Source organism: Rhagoletis zephyria, unplaced genomic scaffold, assembly GCF_001687245.7.
Source record: "Rhagoletis zephyria isolate East Lansing unplaced genomic scaffold, Rhagoletis_zephyria_1.1 Rzeph_scaffold_11278, whole genome shotgun sequence".
Taxonomy (NCBI): domain Eukaryota; kingdom Metazoa; phylum Arthropoda; class Insecta; order Diptera; family Tephritidae; genus Rhagoletis; species Rhagoletis zephyria.
The window spans coordinates 4,895-19,463 of record NW_016168355.1 but is presented as its reverse complement, the minus strand read 5'-3'; the positions used below and the strand labels follow the sequence as shown (position 1 = coordinate 19,463).

Below are 14,569 nucleotides of genomic sequence, written 5' to 3'. Positions count from 1 at the left end.
GCTTGGACACACATTGGTACAATAAAATATCGCGTATGCGACAGCAATGCCAACGACGATGAAGTTGTTCGATTTTATTGTTGGTGTTTTTGTATTTGTAGTTTTTGTTGTTTTTGTTTTCACGGTAGTAGGAGCATTGCGAATTCGGCGCATCGAGCAATAAAACCGTCCGGCCAACGATAACCGAAACGATAATCGTTGCCAAAGATAAAGTTAGCGCGGCAGCAGTCGTCGTTTAATGTGCGGTGATGGCCCGCGGCAGGGAGTTTGGAGAAGAAGAGAAAAAGCAATAATAAAGAAAACATTTTGAATGCGTTGCGAAATGAAAGTGTTCATGCAATCGGAATAAATTCGTGTGCAACCAATGTGGCGGCAAACACGTGCGTTCTTCGGCTATAGCGCTTAACTATATGTAGGTGTGTGTGTTTGTATGAAGTCGTACTCACCCGTCGCACCAGTTCACCGACCATGCCATCCCAGCCACCGCGTACCGTTGGATTCTCTGAACCGTAGGTACCATCCTTGACCAGACGCAATTCATCTGTGTGGGTAGCAGCAATTCATGTGAGACGGTCGGCCAGCGCAATATCGAACGGGGCAGCCAAAGGAGCAGCAACAACAACATAAGTAGTGGCAGCAAATGCAGCGGTGTATGCAAAGTAAGAGAAAAAAAAGTAGAGTAAGTTAAAATTGGACTTTGGGGTAAAAGTTTGTAGGCATACAAATTAAATGGCTGTGTGCTGAATAACTGCGCTACGAAATACTTAGGGTAGAAAGTATCAAAGAAATTACGAAAAATCGGTGAATAATGGTAGATATTGTTTAAAAAGAGAAACTACAAACTTAAATGCAGCTGCTTAAATTTAGGACTTACACAAATTTGTATTCTTAAATTTACCGTAAATTTTTTAGTCAAGAGAAATAACGAGAATTGATACGAAATAAAATTAAATATATCAACCAATACCCCGGCAGGTTGGGTTGTAATAGATGCCTTACCATGGTATTTCATAAGCAAATAAAGTAAAAAAAATTCAAGTTTTTCTCCGAAGTCATGCTTCATTTACGCAAATTACGCACTTGTGGCATTCAACCAGAACTCTGGGATACATATTTGCGCTAGGAGCTATTCTAGCACTCTTGGCGGCCGCCCAACTACAACGAAGGTTGTTTAGCTCGAAGCGGAGGGGAAGAAGCAAAAAAGCTATTTCTACATATTAAATCATACATACGTACATGATTGCCACGAAAGCAGCGGCCAGTACAGTAAGATCTAAGATGTGGAAGATTGTTACAACTACAACAAACGCTACAAAATAAATCTATAAAAGAAATGAGCTGGAATATGAGACGCCTGGAGTGACCGTAACTATCTCCAGTGAAAAGAGTCATTGGCCAAAGCCAGTACTAGGAAGAAGCCAGGGATCAACTTTAAATTGCGATTATCGATGCGGCGAGCCCGTTCAAGATAGCTGGGTCGAGATCGAGTCAAAGCTCTCTCAACAGATGGATGAATATCGATTTGAAAAAATTCTCACAACCATATCCTTGAATTTGACTGAAACGCGTCTTTGAGAGGTTATGGTATTTTCAAATGCAAATTTAAATTCTTTACTACATTCTTAAGCAGCGATCCCACGATTTGTACTTTTGTACAGATTTGTCCATTTTATCCGTTACGGAGTGGTGTTTTTTGGGAAATTTTTATAGAGCCGAACTGATTCTCGATAAAAATTTTCTAGGGAACATTACCAAATCTGCCAAATGCACAAATAAAGTCGACAATAAACAATGCTTCAAAATAAGAACCACGGAGATAAAAATATTTCTATCGATTGAGCTAAATAAAAATGGTAACGAAGTCATGGAATAGATCAATCAGTTTGGGGACACGACACTATGCGAAGAAGAGGATGAGGAAGTAAACTCGTAAAAAATTGTTGTATTTCTAAATGAGGAGGCACATAAAGGAATCCAACTAAAGAGGTATATGATATTTTTATAAGGGTTGCCACCTATTTGAAAATTTTAATTAAACTAAATTGATCAGATAAATGATATATTTAAATATGGGTATAAAAAAAGGCATTTGCGAAATATTTGCTTTGGAAATATTTTCAATCAAACCTAAAAAAATAGTAGAAACTGTTAAGTAACAGAAAAACAGGATTTTTTTTACCAAGCCTGGAAGCACATGAAAGTTGGAGTATTCGTAGTGCAATGGGAAATCGAAAAAGATGTTTAAAACTATAGTGCTACGTTTTTGTCAAAACAGGACAGCAGAGCGACAGCCTCAGTCACTACATTTCTCAACGAAATTTTTATTCAAGCGTCTTTCAGCATCTTCTTTTCTACGCAATATACCCAAATGATTTAATTTCTTCAACGCAGCGGCCTTATAAAGCTATTATACTCAATCGAAATTGAACTATACTTGCACATAATTAATATTTTCAACGTATAAAATGCGCATAAAATCTTATTATAAGCACAAGGAGAGTCAGTTATGCAGTTATAAGTACAGATGTGCAGGCAAGCACATTGTACATTAGGCATATGCCTTTTTTATATAAATTATACCATGAGGATAGGATGAGGATTGATGAAAAACATATAAGAATAAAGGATTGGCCAAAATTTTATACAAAGGAAGAAAAAAATTTTACTGAAAAAAAAAATAATAAATACGATATATTTCAAAATAAACTTAATTTTTTTCGATAATTTGGATTTTGCATCTCCTGAGGAGGGAGGGAGGCCTACCTTTGTTGTTTAATTTTCTTGTCAAGCCATTTTCGAGATATCGATTTTTGAAAAAAAAAAAATTCGTCTTTAATGCCTAGAACATTGCGAAAAACTGGCCGATTAGGACGTTTTTAAATTCCTCTTTTTCAAAACACTTTCGGAATATAAAATTTAAAAATTTTCAAAACCACACCTACTTGTTAAGATTTTATAAGATAAAATTTTTAATTTTTTTAAACAAAAATTATGGATGTTCGTGATTTTTTTTTTAACTGTCACACATTTCGAAACTTTTCAGTCTAGTTCTTTATTGGGATAACATTGGGATCTATTTTTTTTTTAATTTTAAGGTAATGAAAAAGAAAAGAAATTTTGTGTGAAATCGAATGCACTAATCAACAAGATATAAATACTACGTTGGAGGAGTAAGAAATTCCTTACAAAATTGCAGTAGGAAGCGTGTAGTGTACGACTAATAATTGGTTTTTTTGAGGCCTTACAGATTTTTTTATTAATTTTTTCAAACCGTATTTGAAATATCCAACTTTCCAATTTGTAAATTCCCTTAATTTTCTCTCTATTTTTCTTTTTCGAAACACTTTTTTAATGTAAACAACTAACAATTTTTAAATGTGTAAGTATTTAAATAAATTTTTAAATTTTTTAATTTTTTTCTACAAAACTGTTACTGATTCGGTTTTATATTGTTTTCGAATTTTATATGATTTATATATCTATTTTATATATTAAAAAGCCATATGCCTAATGCACATACATACATACATATGTAAGTATAAAATATACCTCAACTGCAGTTAATAAGATTTTCATTGCACTACCTTGATGAGCACATAATGCATATGAATGTATGTAAGTACATGCTATACAAATACATACCTACATATAATAATAAAACACACATACATAAATGTCATGGTGTGCTTCAAATGCACTATTCTACGAATACTCTATGAACATAACGGGTGATTTTTTTGAGGTTAGGATTTTCATGCATTAGTATTTGACAGATCACGTGGGATTTCAGACATGGTGTCAAAGAGAAAGATGCTCAGTATGCTTTGACATTTCATCATGAATAGACTTACTAACGAGCAACGCTTGCAAATCATTGAATTTTATTACCAAAATCAGTGTTCGGTTCGNACGTGATCTGTCAAATACTAATGCATGAAAATCCTAACCTCAAAAAAATCACCCGTTATATACTCACAATTGATGCCCAACTTTTTGGCCAATAAATCGGCTAAATCCTTGCAGTAACCCTCGAAGCAGTCATTGCCGTCCAATTGTTCACCCATACTGGGACGCTTCAACATGATGTACGGCCCTTCGAGCAACGTCGTTACGACGTACGTGCGATTCTTCTCGATTTCGACATGTGGCCGCAGCCGCACATACTTGGCGGAGAGCGGTTGAAGGCCACCGTCATCACTCCATTCGGCCACCTTCACCATGGCGCTGTTGACAGTCATTTCGACAACATGCAGTGTGTAGTTTACACGTCGGCCGTCATCGTTGAATTTAATGTCGCCGGTGAGACCTTCGATTTCCACCTGACGACGTGTTAGTTGAGGTTGAAATATGCAAAAACAAAAAAAAACAGGACAAAGAAGAAGAAGAAGAAAAAGAAGAGGAAGATGAGCATGAGCGAATTTCTGTAATGAGTTTTCCCGTAGTGAACTTTTATACGAGTGTCTGTGTGTATGGGTGTATGCATGTACATAAGCATATACGGACACTACTGCCTGCTCAGGCGAGTATGCGAACTTATTTAGGGCGAATCTGAGTTGGCGACAGACGCGATTCGTTAGCATTGCAGGCGAAAGCGATTTAATGATGCAGAATTTAATGGCTGATTTAAATTGCGCAGCAGTAGAAAATTTAATTGCATCGACGACGTGGCGTATACGTAACGTGAGCAATGAAAACTTTCTCAGCGTAAGCGCGCGCGTGGGTGAGTGTACGACGTCCTATAGGTTGGCGCACGTATGTATGTATGTTTGTATGTAGTACCTTTGTGTCCTGAAATTGTGATATCCAATTAAATGCTGTTTTTGTTGGCAATTACCCACACAGCTTATTCATTACACAGTGACTTGGCATTGGCGTTGGCGCTTCGCTCAGCTCAACAAGTACGGTTGCCGCCATTACGTAATGTATATTTGGTTGCTTTCATAACGACTGTGTTAGCCGGCTGGCTGTGGTTTGGTGTGTGGGTGTGTGTGTGCTCTGCACGATTTTCCGCTCATGTGCTACTAATTTTAGCTCATTACTCAAGCATGCATCATTGCGATGGCATGACGACAAATCGATGTTAACGGGCTTTGCACAGAACAAGAGCGTGCATTTTTGGATAGCCGAATGCTATCGAATGTGGATGAAGTATTGGATCTAAGTGAATATGCTATAGACAATACTGCTATGGAATTAGTTGGAATTCATTCGAGATTTCACAGCTATGTAATGAAATTTTCTGTGGGGAATTTATGCTTATAGAACCGCATATAAAAATCGACACTAAACTAGTTTGCTGACACAAAAGATTTCTCGAAAATTTTATAGGCCATCTTGTTGACTGATGATGTTACATATATTTTCAATATCTATACCTTTCATGAGCATTAAATTGTATTATAACTTTGGTCTAATAATTGCAAGTGCCAAAAGAAGTTCAGATAGACACAAAAGCATACCAAAATGCGCTGAGTCGATTTAGCCGTGCTCGTCTTTCGATTTTTCGCCTGTCCATACATTTGAATGCAACAAATTCTCTCATATAACAGAAATTTCACACATTTCTACTACAGCCGGTTCTACGTAACTGAATGACCCGGGTTTTAGCCGACCAATGGCTGTAGTCTCGACGTTTAAAGCCTGTTTGGATTGGCGAGATTTTTAATCGTTGTTCATGCTTGGGGCAACACCTTGCAGCCGCGTTGCTCCGCATCTTATTTTTACTGCTTATTCCAGAACAATTCCATTCGGTGCGATTCTTGCAACTGGTGTATTCACCTAAAATCCCCTACAGGTCTTAGATCTCACAAGGGGTGGCTTACATCTTTAGTGGTCCCATGTTGCTCAAGCCAAGCGGCACTCAGTGTATTCCTGAGGAACCCACAACTTGCGCAACGGTCTGGAGCTCTACATACTCAAACAGCCCCCACGGCTAATCGCAGCTTATTCCAGCAACATAAGTCCAAATCTTTCAACCGCATATCTTTATACCTACCCCGCTCCAGCTTACGTGTGAGGACAAAGCGTACCCAGCGGCCGTTAAATTAAATATTCAGAGCTTTTGATAGTTTGAATATTTGCACTGAAAACAATTTTAATTGTTTTAAATGCTGCTCTGAGACCACCAACTTCAGTTGAAAAAAAAAAATTAATATTTTTCTATACGCAATCCTGGATTTCAGAAACACTTGGTTTCATCTATTCTGCATAAGACTGCCGAAAATTACAATCATTAGAAAATTAACAGTGACACAAACAAGTGACCACGTGTTGATATTTTTTTTAAATTCATAATTTTTTGGAGTTCGTTTTTTTTTGTTTTTTTTCTATAAAAATATTGTGCAAGCTTTAAATAAAGCATATAAATCTCAGTTTCAAACATTATAAAAAATTTAAGAAAATTCAACAAATTTTCATAAAAATTTAATCTTTTAAATCTGAATATTTAGAAAAAGTTTTTGGGTAGCAGTTTAACAGCCCATAGAATTTTAGTAAAATGTAGTGCAATTTTTAAAGGGCTAAAAAATTGCATTGATTTTTGAGAGTTTTTTATTTTCGTGACAGATTTTTGCACTTTTTTCAGTATAAGAAAGAATTTCATATGAAATAAAATGCTGGAGACCGTTTGCAACAAATTTTCAAAAAATCAACGCAAGGTTTTTAAATTGTATTTGTATAAAAAAAACCGTAAAAGCAGTCTCAAAAAAAATAAAAAATTTCAAAAATCAAAACGATTTTATAGCCGTTTGAGACTTCACTTCATTGTATGGGCTATAAAACATGAATTTTTGATGAAAATTTTTTGAATTTTCTTAAATTTTGTATAAAGTTAGAAAAAAAAAAAAAAATAAACTGTATTTCCTCAAAATTTAAAATACTTTGAGTCTATCGCCATCTAGGTAAAATTTTCACGTAATCTATTGTTTATTTTAACACACAAACCGCCATCTTTGCTTTGTTGTGCCAAGCACACATTACTCTGCAGTCTATATTTCATGCGTGCCCTCTAAACTTTTACAACATCCCGACTTGCTTATCAAAGTACAATTTTCCCTCGACAGTTACGATTTTAATGCACTAAGCAGCTCGCTCCGCTCCATTCCGCCCCACGCGAGACCCACTCACTCATTTAACCCCTGACTGAGTTAAGTTCACAACCACAAAGACTCTAAGCACAAACAATGTGTCTTCCAGCTGTTTAACTGTCGTGTAACGTGCGCTGCCCCAACATTTCTAAATATTTACAGACTTCATTTGAACCTTTGTGGCCGGTGTTGCCAAGCACATATGTACACGCCCAACACCCATATGTATGTACATACATATGATTTCCCCCATTGCACCTCGTTTATCTTCCACTCGCTTACCTTTCTCAAATAGCGCGAAATTTTATCACCATGCTCCCACGGGTTCACCCAGCCCTTCGATGTGTTGCAGTCGAGTGCCCGCCGCCAGGGCCAATACCTCCTCCGCCGCCGCCGCCGCCACCACCTCCACTGCCACCGATACCGCTGCCCATGCCGCCAGCATTGCCGCCACCTGTCATGCCCATTGTACCGTTAATGGACGTGGAGGCCGCTGCCATAGGTGTTTGTTGACCTCGACGTTGGATGTTGTTGCGGAATTGATCGGGTTTCTTGCGCAGAATTTTGTTGAAAGCTTCGACGAGAACGAAAACGGCATCGTACATGAGGGCGGCCTGTGCCTGTAGGTCGAGTGAGAAAACGATATTGTAAATAAGTGGTAAGTGGGCGAGGTAAAGAAGTGTGGTTGTTGTAATACATATTTACGTGGGAGTGTTAGGTTGTATTTTTTGTTTTTTGTTTTTCTTGTTGGTTGATGTAGCGGAAGCGGAAGGATATGTTAACATTTAATGAGCATATTACTTGGCGCTTTTGATTTGCTGGACAACATGACAACACAGGTGTAAATATACATATATGGATGTAAGAACATACTTGTGTACATATGTTTATAATGAAAAACATGTTTGTCTATATATATGTATGCGTATATTTACACAGGTATGTAGGTATAAACTTGGATTGTGTTTAAAATAATTGTGAGTGTGTATGTAAATTGCTAATACAGCCATGGTCGACTTATGGCCACGTCGAGCCACGCTTCTAAGTGCCTTTTAATATCAGATTTGTGTGTTTTTAGTCTTTCATACATATGTACATAAGTATGTATGTGCTTACTCGTGGGAATATTGTAGAATTTTTTTGTGGTTTTTCTTTCGTATGTGTGTATTGTAAGTACGTATGTACATTGGGTAGCATGCTGTTGTTTTATTTTTATGTTTTTATGTTGATTTGGTATGACGTTATTTCTGCTTAAATATATTAAAAAATATTGCCGAGATTCTAGCATCAAAAAGAAATAAGAACTTTTAGGTGTAGGTACGCGTGTTTTTTTCAGTTTAACTTATGATTGCTTATAAAGGGAGATGTGCAACTATGTAAATATCATTATATTTACTAGGTAATTATATTTTTTATTTGAGCTAAATAGCTTCCCAATTACAGAATTGCAATTACAATTATTTTATTCGAATACATATTTACGAATAGCGTGAGTACCCTTCACAAAAAAAAATTTAAATGGTTCTATATATGGCTCAATTAATCGGAGAGTTACCAGGACTATAAAAAAAATTATTTCCGTAGCAGTTCCAACAGCCAATGGGATGAATTGGGGAAGCCTGCCAGAACTCAAGCTCAAGACCTGATCCCTCAGATAAATACATCTTCACCCAGAAAAACGTCGCTAAATTGATGGAAACAAAACAGTTCAGGTGCTGATGAAGTACAGAGGGACTTTGAACTGGAGTCCCCAAATGAGACCGCAGTGTCACTTCAGTTTGAAGGAGAGATAAGTATAATAGAAGTCAAGCCTAATGAAGTGACGGCGACTATGGTAGTGGTCACAATGGATACTAGCTCAACTGCAAGAGAGGCTGCTGTTAACTAACTTCCCATATGGTGAAATTGCCCCAGCCTTCCTACACTAGTGCAGGCTTACTATTATAATAACCCTAGTCCAACACACTGATGGCCTTCTAGAAAAAAGGGTCTCTGTATGAGAAAAATATTATCAGTCTTAAAATGAAGAAATTAGGTGGTACTCTCTTAATAAACTGTATTAGGGGTGCCTGTTTACTGTTAAAATTCTTCTTCAAAGAGGATTATTTAATTCCTTAAAGAAACATTTTTTTGTTTTTAATCCTGTTTTTATTGCAATCTGTATGTAATACATTCAGCAAACTATTTGTCTTAACATATAAAAGTTATACTAGTCATTTTTTTATTGGCCTTTATGGAATGCTCCAATTTCATGTGCGAGGTCAGCGCGCATAATCAGTTAAGAAGATCTTTTGTTGGCTTCCTCTTTAGGCGAGTAAAAATGTTTGGAGTAGATAACAGCTCCTCTATTAGTGGATTAGTATAGCTTTGTAGTCTCAGATTATAAGATGTAGCATATTTCTTAATTTCTTCCTTAATAGTTTAAGATCCCGATGCAGTTGGTTGTTAGTAATGAATTGAGGTGCGTTAACAATCATTCGCAGAGTTTTCGATTGGAATCCTTGTAGTATTTCAATATTTGGGAGTTACGTTTTATAAGCCAATGCAGGTTTCTTAGCTTTAAAAGAAAAATATTGATAAAAATAAAATATTTCACACAAACAGGGTTGAAATTTTTGCCGTATTTTGTTTGTAAGTCAAATATTAGTGCTACTATGATAGCACGGCCGAGTAATCGTAGTCAACTTATGTACAGTAGTCGAAAAAATTATAGTCGCACCAAATTTTTACCAGTTTCATATTATTTTTGTTGTTATTTAATTTTGGCTTGGTTTTATAGTTCATTCTTTAACAACATCCGTATAAATACAAGTCACACAATTGGATATTTGCCGAAATTTGGTGGTGCAAATCGTATCCCAATTGTGTGAATACCCAAATATTTTTCTTTATTCCAATCACGAAAAATAATTGGTTGAAATTCTTCAATAGAAGATTGCTGTATTGTGCCAATATTTTGACTATGTACCAATCGAGGGACACTGCCTTAAAAATTTAATGAATTAAAAAAAAAAATATTAAAAAAAATTTTGTAAAAATTTCATGTTTTCAATTACATTCTGAGTATGCAGTTTTGTAGCCCATTAAATTCTAGTAAAATAAAGTACAAGATTAGATATCACTAGAGATTACGGTTGATTTCTTAGAATTTTTACGAACACTTACAACCTTTTGTATCTTCGGGCGAATGCCAAAAAAGTGCAAGTTTTTGAACAGATACACAGCTGTGGGGTCTCACATACTATGCCTTCCATCTTTTTTTGTACGCAGTGGCACAAATTGAAGGGCTTCTGCTTTCACTACTCAAAGAAGAGCTTCCAGAAGAGCTTTTGTAGGAGTAAGTACTTCTGAAGGTCTTTTCAAGAAGTTATTTTAAAGCTGTTCTTAGTTCATAAAAATCACACTTCTTTAAGGAATTTAAATATTTAAGGTTATGCTTATTGAATTCTATATGTAATGCTACATTCGTGTTAATTGTAAATAGATAACCCCTTTCTAGGAAGCATGCAGGGAAGCACTTTCTTCAGTCCTTATTGGGTAAGTCTCTTAGAATGGTTAATAATTACAATTCACTATTTATCAACTATTTATATTACTAGAAATTATCAAAGTCAATCCTGTTACTATTTAATATCGCAAAAATTTTCTTGAACAAAAGTTCCTTTTCTAAAATTGATCGCGTAACTAAAATTTCGCAAGCGAAAAATTTAATGTTGACTCAAGGTGCCTAACTTAATCATGGATTGAAGATTTTTGAAATTTGCCTAGGGCGCCAAAAGATTCTGGTCTTCGCGTTCGTCTTGATCTTTGTCGCCGTCTTTTTATTTTTCTTCGCATTCGTCTTCGGTTGGTCTTCGTACTTGTCGCCGTATTTGTCTTCGAATTTTTCTTCGTACTGATTTTCGAATATCTATACACTACTCGGATATCCGAATATCAACATATTATGCGGTAGTACGGGTATCCGAATATTCGTATTTTTTATTCAGAAAAATTGTGGAAAATTTTCTCCTATCATATATGTATGTATTTTCTATAATTTCCATCACTGTTAAAATACAATCTAATGACCCCGGCTTTCATCTCCATAAAAATACAAACTCAGCAGGTTATTTTTTAAAATATCATTTCACTCAATCGTTTTCCGTGCACGCGTTTAGCATTATGGCTTTTGGAATGGGAATAATGTGGGGATTATCTACGATTTACATATCGTTAGGTGTGCCATCAAAATGCAATGCCGCTTGCGGAAAGCCAAAGCCAAAGCTAAAGTCGTCAAATAAAAAGGGCAGCGAAGTACGTGCGGAAAAACTTTGACACTTCTCATATATTTTTTTGTTGTGTAATCGTGTTTGCCATTTGTGTACAACTTTCACCCTTTTTAACATTTTTGGCGTTGAGTGCACGCTTGTTGTACTGGTGTCAGTGTATCGGTGTTGGAGCGCGTGTGCGGCCAGCTATCTGGTGTGTTATATCGACATTATCGCCACATTTACCCTGTCAAAGCATAACAAATAACAAAATAACAATAAGAATATGTATGAATGCAATAATAATAACAAGAAGAGCACAACGATGACAGAAACCAAACAAAAAGGCGGAAGTACAAAACAAATACAAACATGAGAAGTTTACGGTTAACACGATAGAAATCGAATGGGTTGGGTTGGCTGCTTGAGCAGAGCTGAGCTGAGCTGAGCTGAACCGAGATTTCGGCGCCTGACATTTGTTATGAATATGTTTTCAAAGACTTGCAAGTATGTTCGTGAGCATGTCTTTGGGGGCGTTTTGCATTTTCATGTAAATAAATAATTTCTATTTACATACATACATATTTACATATGTAAGTACCCTGGAGTGAAAATTCAAACTAAATAATAAAAAAAGTACAGTAGAATTACTGATATGAGACTGATGCGGATGTTGACTAGTTCGTTAACTGGTATGAAGCTGTGTTCAACAACTTTGAACACAAACAAGCTACTGCACAAGAAGTGTCAAAGTGTACAGGCAAAAAGTGAAATCTCAGTTAATTAGTAAGGGATTCGGCTCCTGGTTATTGACTACAGTCTTGAGTCCACGTGGAGGTATTTGGGAATTTTTAAGTTAAGAACTCTCACCTAGTTCTTGGGCAATATTCCAAATGAAGATATATAAATTATGAAACAAAGTGTATAAATGCAAGCTTTTGGAAAGGTTCTGGGAAAACATAAGACGATTTATCTTGTGGATGACAGTTGCAATCGTTAGTGCTTTTAAATTAGAGTTTTTGCGGCACAGTTTTGGGCGCAGTATTTAACCTTCACGTGCTCGGTACTCTGTGCTAGCATTTTTACTGAAAATTTTGACTAATCAAAACAAATTCCAGGCTAACATCGATATCAGCAGATAAAACAGGTGGCTCAAATTGGAACTGGCTGGCATCTGCCGGCATAAAACTATTTCATATCAAAACACTTCGGACGTAGGCAACGATTGTTGTATTGGCCTTGCGTATAGTAACACTTTGTGTGGCCCAACAGAAACGTTCAACTATAACTTACTTACCAATTTTAGTTCTTTATATATCAAGCCCTAACCAACAATAATATGTAAGCGACATTTACACCTAGACGCTCTAGGAACGTTTCTGTATCAAAAAGAATATTGGCGGTTGGGGCTCGATGTTATTTGGTAAAAAAATCACATCCCCGATAACCAAAACAGTTATGCGAAATTTAACGCCGTCTGAATCAAAGTAAAGATGCCAGATCGAAATAAAAAAATATATTTTTGAATGATAGATACTAATCGAAATACAACAGCAACAGCATTTCTGATGATTAGGTTGTATTGCATGTTGCTAGCCTAATTTTGAATGATGATTTCAAATCTGTGATTGAAATTTCTGTATCAGCTCTAGTTAGGAAAATATGACACATGCAGCCGTATTCTAACAAAGTCACAAACTTTAGCTCATCACAGTTGTGATTTCTAGTGCGCCTCAAAGCTTGCCGCTGCAAAAAAAAAATGCCGCTACAATACAAATATTTAAATTTTTGTGTATTTTTCTAGCACTCAAAATCGAATTTTTTGTGACACATTTCTCAGCGCACTTGAAATCACAACAGTGATAAGCTAAGTTTTGTGACTCTGTTAGAGTAGAGGGGATGGTGTTTCGTATTTTTTCCATACAAAGTATTTTGAAAATTTTATTTGAAAGAGACTGTGTAAAAAAATTTGCCAAAAATCAACCTTAAATCCTAGGTACTTGAAACCTACACTTTGTTAGAATAGAACTTATTGGGCTAAAAAACTGCATACTCAGAGATTCTAAAGAATCTGATTAAAAAGTTAAAAATTTGATTGAAAATTTATTGAATTTTCAGATGGTTTAGAAATTATATTTTTATGTTTTTTGTTGTAGTATGAACAGTATTTTATTAAAAATATTAAATTAATAAAAAATATAATACAAATTGTAAAAAATCCCAACTTTTTGCGGGCAGTGTAGCTAATCTAACTTTATAAAGATCCTAATTTGAAAAAAAACTCTGGCAGAAGTTGCAGTCAGAGAGCTTTTCTGAATGCTCAAAACATCAGGCCAAAAGTGCAATTACGTTGGCCAAAGTAATCGATGCAGACAGAAATCGGCAGAAAATAAGTCGATCTACAAATAACGCCTTTTATAAAATTTTTGTAAAGAATAGAAAACACTGCGATCTAACAACCATTGAAATTAAATTTTTTTTGTAATTAATTTTTGTTCATGCCAGTTTCTATATCCAGAATCATCCAAAAGCTACATATATAGACAAGGAAATATGCATACAACAGAAATTTCATAAATTTTAAGCCCTACTTAAGAAAATGGCTACATACTTTTAAATGCTGTGTTTTTTTTTTATTTAATAGATTTTCTTTGGCAAAGCCTAGATTAGTAAACATCAATTGAGGAAAAATAAAATGTCGATTCCGAAATTTTTTAGATCGATTTACAGGAGTAAAAAAACTATAAAAGAATTGAATCGTGCGGCTACATAAATAGTTTTTCGATTTAACCGACTTTAAAACAGCGTCTTGAAATCAAAGTGTCATTCTGTGTACGCGCAATATTTTCGGTAAGCTCCATTTTACTACATTACATACTACCTTTCACTGCTGGGTGGCTATACTCAATTATTTGCTTTATTCATATATTCCCTTAAGTATGCATAAGTATGCCTATGTGACTTGAAGCTTGTGAAATCAAAATTTTATGTCACACGTGTTTATACATATTTACGCATACACATACATACATATGGCCATAAGGACATGTGTATACAGGCTTTCGTAGAATCATGACATCAAATGCCTGTGGCTTAACGCTTCAGGCACATAGTTGTTATCATTTTACATGCATGCATTTATGTCAGGCAAATAACGGGTGATTTTTTTGAGGTTAGGATTTTCATGCATTAGTATTTGACAGATCACGTGGGATTTCAGACATGGTGTCAAAG

The 14,569-nt window shown here is 35.6% G+C and overlaps 1 protein-coding gene across 1 annotated transcript in view; it reads right to left on the bottom strand.

The window, feature by feature from the left end:
- Positions 1 to 446: 446 nt before the first annotated feature.
- The window catches only part of LOC108376971 (Glutamate receptor IB), a gene marked incomplete at its 3' end in the record, with an annotated part of 16,784 nt that continues 2,661 nt past the window's right edge, over positions 447 to 14,569 (bottom strand). Inside the window, exons 2-5 of the mRNA XM_017633233.1 lie at positions 7,582 to 7,705; positions 7,368 to 7,453; positions 3,977 to 4,319; positions 447 to 541 (exon numbers count right to left, since the gene is read on the bottom strand). Of these exons, the coding sequence (XP_017488722.1) occupies positions 447 to 541; positions 3,977 to 4,319; positions 7,368 to 7,453; positions 7,582 to 7,705 (648 nt within the window). The remainder of the gene's footprint in view (positions 542 to 3,976; positions 4,320 to 7,367; positions 7,454 to 7,581; positions 7,706 to 14,569) is intronic.